Consider the following 16648-nt stretch of genomic DNA (forward strand, 5'->3'; position numbering starts at 1 on the left):
TTTTTTACATTATTTAGGTTATAATTTTTGAAATATTTGTTTATCCTCGTCTTGCTGTATCTGTACACTATTTTTTTTTTTTTAAATAAAATGTTATTTTTATTTTTTTCATACCAAATGTCTACTCTTAGTCTTAACATAGGGCACGCAGATCTCTGAAACGCACTGGCTTTTTTTTTGTGAAACTTCAATTAACATTCATAAAGGTTATCCCGGTATAAAGAATTATTTTGGACACACATCGGCCCCGTTCCCACTAGTGCAACTAAAAGTTGTGCAATTTCTAGTGTGACTTTGATGCAACTTTACTCTCTCTTGCGCTTAAGGCCCAAGACAATCACATCAAAGTGGTGCAGGAACCTTTTCAAAGACACATAGATTGGAATGGGTGCCGTTGAAATCAATAGGCTGCGAATTGTCATGCGACTTTATGTGTCCAAGTGTTGCATTCCTAGTCGCACTAGTGGGAACAAAGCATTATGCTTGCTATACACTAGCTGAAAAATCGTTGGAAAATTTGTCATTTGGTCCATTCCTTCGTTTTTTGTCCAGTAAATGGGCACAGATAGAAAATCGGTTTTAACTTTTCAGAGCCGAAAATCCAAGGAACAGTTTGGAAGATTCGTCCGAAACGAACGATAAATTGAAAGGTTAACGTGTTTCTCACCCAAATTGTTTGCACTAGGTGAATGTGACAAACTGAATGAAAAACTGATTCATTTATGTCCATTGAACGATTTATTATTCAAAATTCGCTCATTACATGATGGCACGATCGTCTACTCTCACGGCCGATTTTTCGTTTTTCGAAAAGGAGTTAGAACGATTTTTCGGCTAGTGTATGGCCAGCTTTAGACGCTCATATTCTTTTTGTTTCACCTTAGATACAATATCAAGCAACAGCAAAATATTCCAATTTGACACCCGTGACCTTAGCCTGCACCCATCCTATTAAACTGAAGTATTTTAAAAAAAATTAACATAAAATTAAGGATTTTATTGAAAGCCCAAGTCTGGGCAAAAAAAATAATCATTTCCCCTGCAGTGAGGCTTTGCCTGCACTGCACGGATCAACTGCTCATTTTTGTCTAATGGATTGGAGAGCCGAGATATACTTACCTAATCTTCCCTGCACAAGAACGGTCCCCGTGGCTCCTGCTTCATCTCCTGCCCCCCAAGCGGTCTAGCAGTTTTGTGCAGTGGACTGTTCCTGAAGTCATCACGCCTATGGACCTGCACTGGACATGAGGACATCAAGAACAGACCATAGCTGGATCATAGGAGGGTGGAGAGGAGGATCGAGTGAGTATGGGAGAAAGTAAGGCTCTCTCTAATCCCCTAGACCAGTGTTTTCCAAACTGCGGACCTTTTCCTACCTTTTTCCGGCTCTTGGGGCACTTTTTCTCCCACTGACACCAACAATGAGGACATTACTGACATCAACAATGGGGCACTATTTCTCCCATTGACGGGACACTATTCCTTCATTGACACCAACAATGGGGCACTATTTCACCCACTGACTATTCCTCATCCTAATGCCAAAGATGCACTGTTTACTCCCACTGACACTAGGACAATTTCTACTCCCAATGGCCACAGTCCGCCCCCTCTACAGGCTGAAGGACAGTAATGGCGCTTTTCCACTGCATGGAACCTAATGGTTCGGCTCGCTTTCGTGCTTTTCCACTGCTGGTACCGCATGGTACGGTGTAGGAACGGTTCGGTACGGTACGGCGGCGCTTTTCCACTGCATGGAACCGAACGGTACGGCTCTCTAAAACAGTACCACCTCGATTGTGGTTCCAAGAGGTACCATAACGGTACCATATCCCACAATCCTTTGCATGCAGTCACTACTAGCCACTGATTGGCCAGAGAATCGTTGTTATCCCACCCACTTAACTTTAGTACTACTTTAGTGGAAAAGCAAACCTTACCAAACCGTACCGAACCGTTCCAACACTGTACCATGCTGTACCAGCAGTGGAAAAGCAAACCGGGCCAAGTAGAGCCGAGCCGGTACTTGCAGTGGAAAAGTGCCGTAAATAGGCTCTTTGTTTAGAAAGTTTGGAGACCCCTGCTCTAGACAAAAACGAGCAGTTGGGCTTTAAGGTAATATTATGGCTGGGTGGCTTACAAGATTTCAGGCCCACGCACAGCACAACTAGGCATGCTTATCGAACATCTGGCATTGCTGGGAAATGTAGTCCTGGCATTATTGTGCTCTTTTCAACAGGATTTTTTGCAGCAGCTGTTTTCATTAACAACTGGAAGTGAATTTCTCCAACAGACGCAACTGCCTATTGTTTAAAGTGTCAAACTTTTCTGGCTGAAAAAAAAAAGTGTTCGTCTCACTTCCTGTCTGGCAAACACTGCCAGCAGGATAAAAAGTGAGGATCAGTCTCAACTAACAGCGCCCCCCCAGATAGCAGTAAAAACCTGATATGGGTTCTAACCCAACTCCACTCTATCCAAAACTGAGAAGTAATCATTCCTTGAATTGGCTGAATCAGCAACCCGTCTTGCTTTATGTCTAGCTTGAGGGTTGGCAGTACATGTTCACATTACCTTTGCACATCTGGTTAAGTGGTCAATGCCATTATGACTATGTACAGCTACAGTCATGGCCAAAAATATTGGCGCCCCTTCTGTCAGCTAATGCACCACTTCGCCCAGAAAAATTGTTGCAATTAGAAATGTTTAGGCATTCTCAAGTTTATTGCTTTTGTTTGTAGTGGTATGACACAAAAAAAAGTGGAGAAGCAAAAAGCCAAATCTGACACATTCCACGCAAAACTCCAAACATGGACTGGGCACAGATATTGGCACCTTCTCAAAATTCTAAGAAATAATTGCATTCCAAGCTTGTGATGCTCCTGTAATTTGTAATTTAACTCACATAAATCAATTAACAGGTGCTGAAAATATAGAAATCACACCGGCAACCAGCGAAAAATGCTAAAAAATTGACTTAACCTTTCTATTGTGTGCCACACAGAGCACAGAGAAGAGAAAGAGCAGCAAAGAATTGTCTGAGGATGTGAGAACAAAAATTGTGGAAAAGCATGAGCAATCTCAAGGTTACAAGTCCATCTCCAGAGATTTTAATGTTCCTGTGTCCAGCGTGTGCAGAATTGTCAAGAAGTTTACAGTCCATGGCACTGTAGCTAATCTCTCTGGATGTGGATGAAAGAGGAGAAAAAATGATGAAAGAGTTTACCAAAACTTACCTGAGGAAACCAAAATCCTTTTGGAAGAATGTGCTGTGGACAAAAGAAACAAAAATGACAGCTTTTTGGGAAAGCCCACCATTCTGTTTTCAGAAAAAGAAAAGAATACAGTCCCTACAGTCACACATGGTGGAGGTTGACTGATGTTTTGGGGTTGCTTTGCTGCTTTAGGCATTGAATGTCGACTGTGTGCATGGCATTATGAAATTAAGACCAAAGAATTCTGGGGTTGCAATGTATGGTCCAGTGTCAGAATGTTGGGTCTCTGTCAGAGGTCATGGGTTCTACAGCAGGACAACGACACAAAGCACACGCCAAAAAGCACCCAGAAATGGTTTAAGACAAAGCACCGGAGAGTAGAGCTGCACGATTCTGGCCAAAATGAGAATCACGATTTTTTAGCTTGGAATAAAGATCACGATTCTCTGTGTAACACAAAAAAATTGGGATAACTTTACTGTTACGTTTTTTTTTTTTATTCATTAAAGTCTATTAATTGAGTTTGAAAGACTGCTGCACAAATACAGTGTGACATAAAATATTACAACAATCGCCATTTTATTCTGTAGGGTCTCTGCTAAAAAAAATATATAAAATGTTTGGGGGTTCTAAGTACTTTTCTAGCAAAAAAAACTGATTTTAACTTGCAAGCAACAAATGTCAGAAAAAGATCCAGTCTTTAAGAGGTTAAACTTCCTTTCTCCCTGGCAGAGGGAAGGAAAAGATACAATGTAATCATTTTTGTTTATAGTTACTGGGAGACTTTGCTGATAGGCAGCTATGCAAAAAATCGAGCATATTTCAGGGTTAGATCGTCAGGAGGGGTGAATCGAGATCGCGATTTTCATACGATTAATCGTGCAGCTCTACTGGAGAGTACTAAACTAGCCAGCAAAGAGTCCAGATCTAAATCCCATAGAGCACCTGTGGAGAACCAGCAATTGGGAAAAAGAACCCTTCCAGTATGAGAGACCTATAGCAGTCGGTAAAAGAAGAGTGGTCCAAAATTCCAGTAGAGAAGTGTAAAAAAAAATAATTGATGGCTACAGGAAGCAATTTATTTCAGGCATTTTTTCCAGGGATTGGTTTACCAAATATTAAATTGAGGGTGCCAATAATTCTGTCCTGTCCATGTTTGGAGTTTTGCGTGGAATGCGTCAGATTTGGCTTTTTTTTTTTTGGGTCAGAGCAATACAAACAAAAGAAATAAACATGAGAATGCCTAAGCATTTGTAATTGCAACAATTTTATGGGAAAAGTGGTGCATTATCTGACAAAGGCAGGGGTGCCAATATTTCTGGCCATCATTGTATATGTGTAGTGTCAATGTTGTGTTCGTGCACACGATTTTTCAGTTGTAGCGTTTTTTTTTTTCCATCGTTGTGGAAGATCATTGTTCCAGAAATAATTTGTGAAAACTGAGCACTTTTAATGAAAAAAAAAAAAAAATGTTTAAGATAGGAAAAGTAAGCAGAAAAAGCTCCTACTACCTCAGGGATATCTTGGAGGTCCTGGTACATCAATATCTACAAGGCATGGTATAATCCCCGGGTTTTCTGTTTTACTACTATGTAAACTCTTTAGATCAGCCTTTCTCAACTTTAACTTGGAGGAACCTTTAAAATGACTGCCAGGTCACAGGGAACTCCTGCTAATGATTACTATAGATCACAGTACATTACTGCAAAAGTTACAATATAAGAATAAATAAAGGAATAAGGAATGTGGCATATGTAGTGTATTTGACAACCAGAGCGGTTCTTTAAGACAAAATTATTTTCTGTATGGTAATGGAATGGCCAGAAAATAACTGCAGGCAGTGACATTTGTAGTTTGGCTTCACATTGGTGGTCAGTGGTGAAATGTCTACCACGACTATGATGGTCAATGTAAAAAAGGGCTCCTTTATATTTGTGGCTAGTCAAAAGGCCCCCATACATAACTGGTCAGAGAAAGGCTCCTTCACATTGGTGGTCAGTGGTGAAATGTCTACTTACTATGATGGTCAATGTAAAAAAGGGCTCCTTTATATTTGTGGCCAGTCAAAAGGCCCCCATACATAACTGGTCAGAGAAAGGCTCCTTCCCATTGGTGGTCAGTAGAGAAGGGCCTTCTTAAGACTATATATCAGCACCCTCTTACAGTGTTGGTCATTGTAAGAGTCATTAAAGCGGAGTTCCGGCCTCAAATACCTTTTTTAACTAAAAATACCCCTATAATACTAATCCATCGCCCTTTACAGAACCGCTATTCTCATACTTACAATGTGTACGGTATTGGATTTTAGTCAAAATCTTACTTTTAAAAATGCTGTCTGGGCACGGCCATCTTGGATGTGGGCATCTGAAGTGGCAGTGTAATCTGCGGTATCCTTCTTCCTGATTCCAGGGAGTGTTCTGGGAGTTCTTCCTGATTCCAGCCTCCTGGGAGTGATGGCAAACAGCTCCCAGGAAGCAATGCAAAGGCAGAAGTGATGTCGGTGGCCGTGGCCACAGAGGGGGGAGAAGGAGTTAGTACAATCAAAAATGCCCTGAAAATAAGGTAAGGGACCCCCGAAAAAAAATTTGAAAATGCCCAATTGTTGATCAGCATAGCGAGCACTCCAGGAATCACTAAAGTTGCAAAATAGGCCGGAACTCCTCTTTAAGGGAAGACATACCTTCTTACATTGGTAGTCAGAAGAAAAGGGCCTTAAGACTGTAGATCAGCAGCCTCTTACATTGTTGGTCATTGTGACAGTCAATGAGAGAAGATGTACCCTTTTATATTGGTGGTCAGTAGCGAAGGGCCTTCTTAAGACTATACATCAGCACTCTCTTACATTGATGGTCATTGGAAGAGTCATTGAGGGAAGACGTACCTTCTTGCATTGGTAGTCAGTAGCAAAGGGCATTCTTAAGACTATAGATTAGCACCCTCCTACATTGTTGGTCATTGCGAGAGTCAGGGAGAGAAGACATATGCTCTTACACTGGTGGTCAGTAGAGAAGGGCCTTCTTAAAACTATAGACCAGCATCCTCTTACAATGTTGGTCATTGTGAAAAACAGTGAAGACGCACCTTCTTACATTGGTAGTCAGAAGAGAAGGGCATTCTTAAGACTATAGATTAGCACCCTCTTACATTGTTGGTCATTGTGAGAGTCAGGGAGAGAAGACATATGCTCTTACACTGGTGGTCAGTAGAGAAGGGCCTTCTTAAAACTATAGATCAGCGTCTTCTTACAATGTTGGTCATTGTGAAAAACAATGAGGGAAGACGCACCTTCTTACATTGGTAGTCAGAAGAGAAGGGCATTCTTAAGACTATAGATTAGCACCCTCTTAAATTGTTGGTCATTGTGAGAGTAAATGGGAGAAGACATATCTTCTTACACTGGTAGTCAATAGAAAAGAGCCTTCTTAAGACTATAGATTAGCACCCTCTTACATTGTTGGTCATTGTGAGAGTCAATGCGAGAAGACATACCTTCCTACATTGGTAGTCAGAAGAGAAGGGCCTCCGTAAGGCTAATGATCAGTGGAAGACATACCATCTTACACTGGTGGTCACTGGGAGAGTCAGTGAAGGAAGGTCCCCATTACACTGGTGGTCAGTGAGAAAAAGATCCTATTACACTGGTGGCCATTGGAAAGAATGCCACCCTTACAGGCAGCTTAAAAGCAACTTATGGAGGAACCCTAGAATTCCATGGAACCCTGGTTGAGAAAGGCTGCTTTAGGACTAAGAACTCTGAATGCACATTCATCCTTCATAGTTTGCTTTAACTTTCATTTGTGCAACGCTACTGTACAGGACTGCACAATGAATAAGAAACACTTTTTCGAAGGGGAGACAGCACTTTGCTACCTTCCATTAAAATACTTAAATATACAGATTTTCTTATATCCATGTAAATATACTACTAACTGATTAATAAATAGTGAAATGCAGTGCAGAATTGATTCTACTGTTCTACATTCATTCTGCTATTCACTTAAAAACATCAATGGACTGATAATATAAGATGGAGGAATATTTAACCCCTTGGTGTGGCATCTGCCAAGAGGTGCCTAATTGAAGCCTGTCAAAGGGCTAAGTGGGATGGACAAGCAGACTGGTATGAGGAACATATTCGTAAATTGTTGACCCCATATATATTACTTCATCTTCTAGTCTATGTTTAGTTCATTCCTTCCAGTGACGACAAGCAGGTGAGGAGCATGGCTCAATGTGTTTCAGAGTTTGTAGACTTCCCATCCACTTGTGTCCATCCAAGAGATCAGTTGTAACACTGTACCAGTGGTGAATGAATAGAGGACTCATCAGGAAACCTGTTCACCAGAGTGCGTTATGGAACAAGCTCCTTTTCTTAGCTGCCAGCATAAACCACTTTGGCAAGATGGTTGGAATGTGTCCCGGGACCAGCCAAGGAATACAATGGTTGGATCCTGCAAAATAAAATGTAGACGCATCTTGGTGGACTCATATATAAGAACAAACTTCAACTTCAACTACTATGAAACATTAATCAATTCATCTCCAGTAGAGTCTGTTAGGGTTTGCATTTATTTAGGTCATGGTATATCTAGTAGCAGTTAGTCACATTCAATTAAAATTGTTCTGTAATGCTGAAGACTTGCTGAAGAGAAGCTCCAAGCAGATTCTTCCGTTCTAATAATTATTAGAAACATATCCCATATAAATATAAAAGAATGATGGCATTTGTTTGGTCAGTCTGTCCCCCCAGTACAATCCCCCCAAGTCAGTCAGACTGACCTAAGGGGATTGTACTGGGGGATAAACAGACAGTCTACATTCCTTTTTTCTACAGGATGGGAGTGCCATTGGGAGGGTGACGTTATTTGGACACTTTGATTACCCTAAGGCTCCCCTGCAGTAGCCGAAGCTGGCAGGAAGAGGAGGGGGGACACCAGCCAGTAGCACTGCAGGGATGAGGCACCAGGGAAAAATGGTAAATACACAGATCTTTCTTATACAGGTTAGACAGCATAGGTAGGAGGAGAGGGGAGGGAACAGGTTTAGGAATACATATACACTATATTACCAAAAGTATTGTGACGCCTGCCTACACACGCACATGAACTTTGATGGCACCCAAGTCTTAGTCCGTAGGGTTCAATATTGAGTTGGCCCACCCTTTGTAGCTATAACAGCTTCAACTCTTCTGGGAAGGCTGCCCACAAGGTTTAGGTGTGCGTCTATAGGAATGTTTGACCATTCTCCCAGAGGCGCATTTGTGAGGTCAGGCACTGATGTTGAACGAGAAGGTCTGGCTTGCAGTCTCTGCTCTAATTCATCACAAAAGGTGTTCTTAAAGTGGAGTTCCACCCTATTTTTATACTTACCTCCATCTTTTCGCTCCGGGTCACCTGAAAAAGAAATGGATAATCGCATATTTTTTTTTTTTTTTTACTTACCTAGTAGCGAAGAAAATATACTTACCTTACTTCCTTCTTCCTCCTTCCTCGGCCGCGGCCCGTCGTCACTTCCTGGCTCTGCAATGATTCCTGGGAGCTGGACGTCATAGCTCCCAGGAATCATTGCGCCTGCACCGGCCCCGACGTCAGTTCCGGGTCGCGCGCGTCATCCCCTTCTAAACAGCTTCTGGGCATGCCCAGAAGCTGTGGAGGGATGACGCGCGCGACCCGGAAGTGACGTCGGGGCCGGCGCAGAGCATCGTGGGACCAAAGAAGGCGGAAGAAGACGCCCAAGAGGACGCGCTGGCTTCAAGCTGCCCACATCTGAGATGGCAGCGCTGGACAAGACGTTTGCAAGGTAAGTATTTGTCCTAACAGGTAAGTGCAACCCGGGACAGATCAGAGGCTAGCCATTGTGGAATGCACTAGCCCTGACTGTCCCGGGGGTATTAAAAAAAAAAAAAAAAATCCAGGGTGGAACTCCGCTTTAATGTGAGTTATACCATTTTTATAAACTGCCCTCTAGATGGCGCTTCCCTTTATATATATATATATATATATATATATATATATATATATATATATATATATACACACACATACACACACACACACACACACACACACACATACATACACACACACGAGCGGTAGGGGAAATTGCATGTGATTCTTAGCAGTGCAATTTGCACCCATTTATTTTGTATTGACACAAATCGCACTGCAGAGCATTGGTGCTTGGTATAAGCGAATACTTGACTGAAAGCATCAGTACTCGCTGACAAAAAAACAGTATTGGTGCAACCCTAATTCCAACATATTGTAACAGTTTGATTTAGGGTGAAAAAAAGTCCATAAAATACATAAAAAACTAAATTATACACTAAGTAGCCAAAAGGTTGTAGATATCTGACCAGAACAACCACTATATAGCCAAAAGTATGTGGACTTCTTCACAAAGTAATTGAGTGGAGGTGTTTTCAGTGAAGGGTACTGGTACTGTAATGCTACAACACACAAAGACATTATAGAGAATTATGCACTTTCAATCTTATGACAACAGTTTGGAGAAGGCCCTTTTCTGCCATAGAACGACTGTATCCTTGTGACCGCAACCCTACTGTGGACGTTTGGGATGATAGAATGCTAACTGTGAGCCAGGTCTTCTTATTCAACATCAGTACCGACCTCACAAATTCTCTTTTTGCCTGAACGAGTTCCCACGGACACACTCCAAATTTTTTTTGGAAAGTCTATCGAGAAGAGTGGAAGCTGGCTATGTCTCAAAGGTTTTGAAATGTGATGTCTGAAAATTCATATACAGTAGGTTTGATAGGAATCTACAAACTTTTGACCTCCTAGTATACTGTATTTCTTCAAAACTTTACAGTGTATCTAAAGTCATTTACACCGAAAAAAAGAAAATGGTCCTGGGATTCACCTCTGGCCCCCATCCTTTTCTTTCCTATTCTTCTCTTCTAGAATACCTTTTAACTACTTTGCCCTTCCTCTTCTTATTTGCCCCCCCATATAAAGGATAAACAAGCCCCGAGGCTGCCACCTAACATAGTTGTAATTTTAAGTTTTCTAAGCTCATTGGGCCAGGGAATTGAATAGCAACCATTCAATATTAATGTTCAGCTGATATTTAGAGATTATATATGTTCATAGTTTAATACTTGCTGCTGGATTCGTTTTCTGTTTCATGTTGGAAATATAGGACTTTTGACTTACCTGTAAACTCCCTATCTTGGAGTACAGTACAGTACACTGAACTTGTAATCATAGACCATGGGTTATATGCAAGCTACCTTTAGGTAAATGACACTGGAAAAACACTTGCTAGGGTCGCCCCTAGTGCGTATTCATTCAACCCCGCTCACTCCATGAGACTATTTTTTTAACCACTTGCCACTAAATCAAGTACATGTACATTTTGCAAGTGGTTATACCGGGGTTATGGCTGCAGCTGTCAGCATTAACCCCGATATTGTTTTTTTTTTAGAACCTGTGAAGTTCTACAAAGTAAAAGCAATCTTAGAGTCTAATCAGCCGCTGGATTGCTTTTACAGGTGGCGGAAGGGGTTCTCCCCAAGCGGCCCTCCAGGGCCTCTGGGAGCCTGACGCCAACTTACAATAGAGGTGACCGGAGACCAGATTCTCTCCGATCACCTCTATGGTCTAGAACAGGGGTCTCCAAACTTTCTAAATAAAGGGCCAGTTTAGGGTCCTTCAGACTTTGAGGGGGCCAGACTGTGGCCAATGTAGAAGAAAATGCCTTGGCGTCATTGGGAGTAAGCAATGCCCCTTTATTGGCATTAGAGGGAAAAAGAATACCCCACTCCATGTCCATAAAGACATGGATGAGCGAGTTTGGGGTGGAAGAGCTTGACTGGCCAGCACTGAGTCCTGACCTCAACCCGATAGAACACCTTTGGAATGAATTAGAGCTGAGACTGCGAGCCAGGCCTTCTCATCCACATCAGTGCCTGACCTCACAAATGCTCTTCTGGAAGAATGGTAAAACATTCCCATAGACACACTCCTAAACAATGCAGATAGTCTTCCTAGAAGAGGTGAAGCTGTTATAGCTGCAAAGGGTGGACCAGCTTAAGACTGGGATGCCATTAAAATTCATGTGCATGTAAAGGCAGGTGTCCCAATACTTTTGGTAATATAATGTATGTGAACCGAGCCTAAGTCAAAATTCCTTTCAACTTGATTATACAGTACAGGACTTTGAACGAAGACTATGGTATGTCCCTAATCATTAAACTGAGGGGTGGACAACATAGGAAAATTAAACTGCCACAATGGTAAAAGAACCTGAAAACACTCCCATAACAGCTTGAAGCACATTGTGGTCAAAGCTTGCATCAGCTGAGGGCCTGACCATCTATTCCAGATAACCTGTGAACAGAGGACCAGGTAGCGGCCTTGCAAATCAGGGATAAAGATGCTTGATGTTGAAATGTCCAGGAGACCCCAAATGATGGACTGAGCTCTGATGGGGAAAGGAGGAACCATTACCCTTAACCACTTGCCTACTGGGCACTTTGCCTCCCTTCCTGCCCAGGCCAATTTTCAGCTTTCAGCGCTGTCACCCTTTGAATGACAGTTGCACGGTCATGCAACACTGTACCCAAACAAAATGTTTTCTTTTGATGCTATTTAATCACCACTGGGGTTTTGATTTTTTGGTAAGTCAGTGATGGGCACTGATAGATTGCACTGATGGGTAGTGATAGGCAGCACTGATGGGAACTTATTTGGCAGCACTGACAGGCTGCACTGATGGGCACTGACAGGCTGCACTGATGGGTACTGGACAGGCTGCACTGATGAGGTGGCACTGATAGGCAGCACTGATGGGCACTTTTGGGGCTGCACTGACAATCAGGGCACTAATGATCAGTGCCCTGATTATCAGTGTAGAAGTCCTCTGTGTGGGTTTTCCTTGTGCGCTGTCAGTGTGAGAAGAGGAATGCCGATAACTGGCAAATCCGGTTTACACTGTGATCAGCCGTAATTGGACACATTAATCATGTGGGTAAAGAGCCGCTGTTATTGGCTCTTCACCCTGATCTATGATCAGCTCTGTCCAAAGGACTCAGATCAAAGGTCCCTGCCAATCACAGAAAGACGTCCATAGATGCCATCCTGGCAATGTGTGACTGTGTTGTAGCCGTCTTTCAGCCATAGCATGGTTGTGAAGAGGTCAAGGGCATAAGCCCTGTAAATAAGTTGTCTGATCCACCTGCCAATTGTGGGAACAGAAAGCGGAGTCTCCTCCACAAGGACCTCAAGGTAGAACAAAGACAATGTTTCGCAAAGGTTGCCAGGTAGGATTTTTTTGTGTTGTATTGTTGCCCTAAAGAGAATGACTATGCATTCTGTTTTTCTTCTCTTCCTTGCTTTTGTGTTGCCCCTATAGGAATATGTTTTCTTTCCTTTTCTTGGTCTTTATACATCTTAGTTGAGCAATGTATGTCCTTTTTGGCTCCATTATTAATGCATTAGGATTTTTGTACTTATATTACTATATTATTACTTTTATATATTTATAGCTTTTAACACATTTTAAACCACTTAAGCCCCGGAGGATTTGGCTGCTTTAAAGACCAGGGCCTATTTTGCGATTCGGCACTGCGTGAATTTAACAGACAATTGCGCGGTGGTGCGACGCTGTACCCAAATGAAATTGACGTCCTTTTTTTTCCCACAAGCAGAGCTTTCTTTTGGTGGTATTTGATCACCTGTGCGATTTTTACTTTTTGCGCTATAAACAAAAAAAAAAAGCGACAATTTTGAAAAAATTATATTTTCCAAAATTTTTTATATGAAATTCCTCCCCCAAAAAATGTAAAAATCAAAAATTTTTTAACATTTTAGGCCAATTTGTTTTCTGCTACATATTTTTGGTGAAAAAAAAGTCACAATAAGCGTATTTTGATTGGTTTGCGTAAAATTTATTGCATTACTAACTAAGGGAAAATCTTTTTCATTTTTATTGTTTTTTTTTAACTAGTAATGGCGGCGATCTGCGATTTTTTTTTGCGGGACTGCGACCTTGTGACTGACATTTTTGACACTTTTGGGGGTACCAATGACATTACTACAGTAATCAGTGCTATACATATGCACCGTGAGAAAGGTGTGATTCCCAGACCTAGAGTATTGGTTTGGCCATCATCCCTGGTAATTGTTTTCGATGGGTTCGGTGCCTCAGACCAAGAAATTTGGACTTTATGGGCCAAGTAATTCATTAGTTTGTAAAACAATTTATATACATTTATTGAAAGTAGAAATATATAGAACAAAGTATCGTGACACTTGATATTGTGTCTGGGTTATAGACCCATTTTGATAGTGAGAAAAGGTAAGAAGGGTGACACAGTGGTAAGTAACCATATACTTACCTATATCCACAGCATACATAAAATTATTTCACACCCTTACTGTACCATATATCCCAAGAGCAGCAGTCCAACATTTCCTTGTGTGAATGATCCAAAGCAGGCTTTCGAGGATCAGGCATTTTTCTACCCAAGTATGTACGAACCATGCATAAAAGGGAATATCTCCCATGACATGAACAAGATAACATATTATTTCAATATACTTACAGATATGGTGAACAAATCATCCTTGATAAAGGCGCTATACCTGTAAGCCGAAATGCGTAGGAATTTGGATATTCCTTCACGGACCCCAAGCTGAAACCCTCAGCGTGGACCAACAGAAGGACATATTCACATGTCACCATATCACTGTGTCACCCTTCTTACCTTTTCTCACTATCACAATGGGTCTATAAACCCAGACACAATATCAAGTGTCACGATACTTTGTTCAATATATTTCTACTTTCAATAAATGTATATAAATTGTTTTACAAACTATTGAATTACTTGGCCCATAAAATCCCAATTTCTTGGTCTGAGCACCAAACCCATCGAAAAAAATACATATGCACTGTTACAGTAAAAATGACACTGGCAGGGAAGGTGTTAACTTAGAGATCCAGGGGTTAAGTGTGTCCCTAGGGGCGTGCTTCTAACTGTCAAGGGGCGTGGCTTTTGATGTAACCACAGAGACATACGATCCTACATAGCAGGATCGTATGATCTCTGCAGTTACACAAGGGAGAATGACAGGCGGCTTTGTTTACATTAGCCGCCTGCCTTTCTCCCTCTCCACGGGGAGATCGCGAGTGGCCGGCAGACATCGGAGCCTCCGGTCACTCGTGCTGGGATGGCCCCCTATTGGCTCGCATGCAAGTGGTTAAAGACTCTCTGTATTTTCTTTATTGTCTAGTTTTTAGCCCCAATGAAGGCAGAGCCCCCCGAAACATGTTGCCGGTTACAAAAAAAAAAATCTTTTAAAAAGTCTGTACAAGCTGGTGTGGAGCTCCCATCCTTTCAACACTTCAAACATTTTTTTCAAATACGTACACACACATATATACATTTTCAATTTAGTATTTCATCCAACCATTAAAAAATAAGAACATTTTATTAAGAAATTGTTATACCTTAAAGATTCAGCTTTCCTCTGAATTTGGAATTCGCTGGGGAGGTGACGGGGGACTGTGTGGGAAATTAAAAATCGGTGTTAATGAAGCAGCCGCATCGCTGAAATATTCAAATATCACAAAAAGAAAAGTAATGTAGATGTAAACCCAATCAGTAAAATCTCAAATAAGCTTTAACATGTTAATGACTTTTTTAAAAATCAGTAATCTTTAGAAATCTGCAGCTTTTAGAAGGATAATCCCTGGTGATCCTGCCATTAAGGTCCTTTTTGGGACACTTCCTGTTACAGGGTGACAACGTTCTGTCCCACTGTGCTCCTGCGTTGTCACCTTGTCATAGACCAGGACAAGATTACCCAGTGCCCCAGGGAAAAGATTCCTAACTGCACCCCCTTGTTCAAGTTGTGCAAGCTGATGGGATCCTTTACCCTCGCTTGTCCAAATCACTGATGCTGTCACTACTCCTGTCAGCCTTGTAACAGAAGGAAGGCGTCCCCATCTCTATAGTAAACCTTTGCTCTCAGGGCAACCACCCCTCCCGACCACCCCCTGGTGTGAACAAGAAGTTAGTGTGGACCAAATGTGTTGCATGCATGCTCTGGAGGTCAGCATTGGTAGCCTCTGTATTTATTTTGGCACACATTTCATGTGAAGTGTAAGTCCAATTTTGTTGAGAAAAAAACCCTCCCCTCCGGGTGATCTCTGTACATTGCACAGAATTTAACAAACTTTCTGGTGGATTCCTACCTTTTGTTATGCTGAAGAAATAGTTGTTTGTTTCTCTGTATCCATGGCTGAGTGAATGCGAGTGACTTTATAATTATCAATCAGCTGCTGCACCTGCAGGGCTCTAATGAGGAAAGTGGCATGGTCTGCATCCCTTTAGACGTGATTAACCCGTTGGGACTATCTCACCAAAAATGAAATTTTTGTTGCAAGGGATGCCCAAAGTCTGACTTGTATCTTAGTGCTAGCTGGGAAAATCAGTGAGCCAATCACACAAGCAGGTCATTTAATTTGGGGGGGGGGGGGTGCAGAGGCGTTCTGTACACCATCTGTATACAGAACGCCTCTAAGTTGCCATAGTGCATTTTACAGAAAATGGCAGCGCTGCAGATTGAATAGGAAAGACAATTTTTAAAATATGACTGGTGTCACAATTGTATAGTTTTTTTTCCATGAAAGTGGAGTTACCCTTTAATAACCTAGAAGCACAAAATCTATAATCCATTATAAAGTTAACATTAAATAAGTAGAATTCAGTAATCACCTTCCCCTTGGTCTGGAAGCCTTCTCAAAAAACTTGGTACGGGAGGCGACTCTGTAAAAAGTAGAAGAGGTGACATTAATAGAGTGTCATTCACACCAGCTTCATGGATGTATGCATAGAAACGGGATGTCTGTCATCAAATACCTGCAATTTTACCAATTACATAGTTGGGGGGGCTAAAGGGTGCAATCAGAAATCCTGAACATGTTCCACCAGAGAGGTACAGCGGCTTAAGAAGAATCACCCACCCAATAATTACATTTTGCTGCTTTGCAGCCTGAAATGAAGACAGAAACAGTTTTTGTTTTGTCCAGCTGTATTTACTCAATTTATAACATCCAACTGAAAGATATAACATCAACAGGTCAGAAAAAAAAAAAAAAATAAATAAAAAACAGAATCACTGAGTTGGAAAAAGGATCACCCCTCTCCTAAAAATGACTTATAATCTCAATCAGGTGTAGCTTATTACCTTCTCAACGGCACACAAAGCCATTTGACTTTAAACTGTGTTCAGCTGTGGTCATTTTGATTAGCTCCGCATGAAAAGAGCTTTCCTGGAACATTTCAGTCCCTGATAGTGCAACTGAAGCAAACAATCAACTATGGGTGGCAAGTCTCTGTCACCAGGATCTCCAGGATAAGGTTGTGGACAGGCACAAGTCAGGAGGTGGATACAAAAAAAATTTCA

General features: G+C 41.6%; 2 protein-coding genes across 3 annotated transcripts in view; one reads left to right on the forward strand and one right to left on the reverse strand.

Annotated features, from left to right (window-relative positions):
• Positions 1–16648, forward strand: part of LOC309560599 (ficolin-2-like) — a gene marked incomplete at its 3' end in the record, with an annotated part of 566275 nt that overhangs the window by 47433 nt on the left and 502194 nt on the right. The gene's annotated exons all lie outside the window — the stretch shown is intronic.
• OPHN1 (oligophrenin 1) overlaps positions 14684–16648 on the reverse strand; it is a 257850-nt gene continuing 255885 nt past the window's right edge. For both annotated transcript variants that reach the window (XM_082264515.1, XM_082264514.1), the window contains 2 exons: positions 15958–16008; positions 14684–14742 (listed from right to left, as the gene is read on the reverse strand). In XM_082264515.1, coding sequence (XP_082120641.1) covers positions 14697–14742; positions 15958–16008 — 97 coding nt within the window. In that variant the 3' untranslated portion in view covers positions 14684–14696. The remainder of the gene's footprint in view (positions 14743–15957; positions 16009–16648) is intronic.

This window comes from Pelophylax lessonae (assembly GCF_965119305.1).
Source record: "Pelophylax lessonae genome assembly, chromosome: 7".
Classification (NCBI taxonomy): domain Eukaryota; kingdom Metazoa; phylum Chordata; class Amphibia; order Anura; family Ranidae; genus Pelophylax; species Pelophylax lessonae.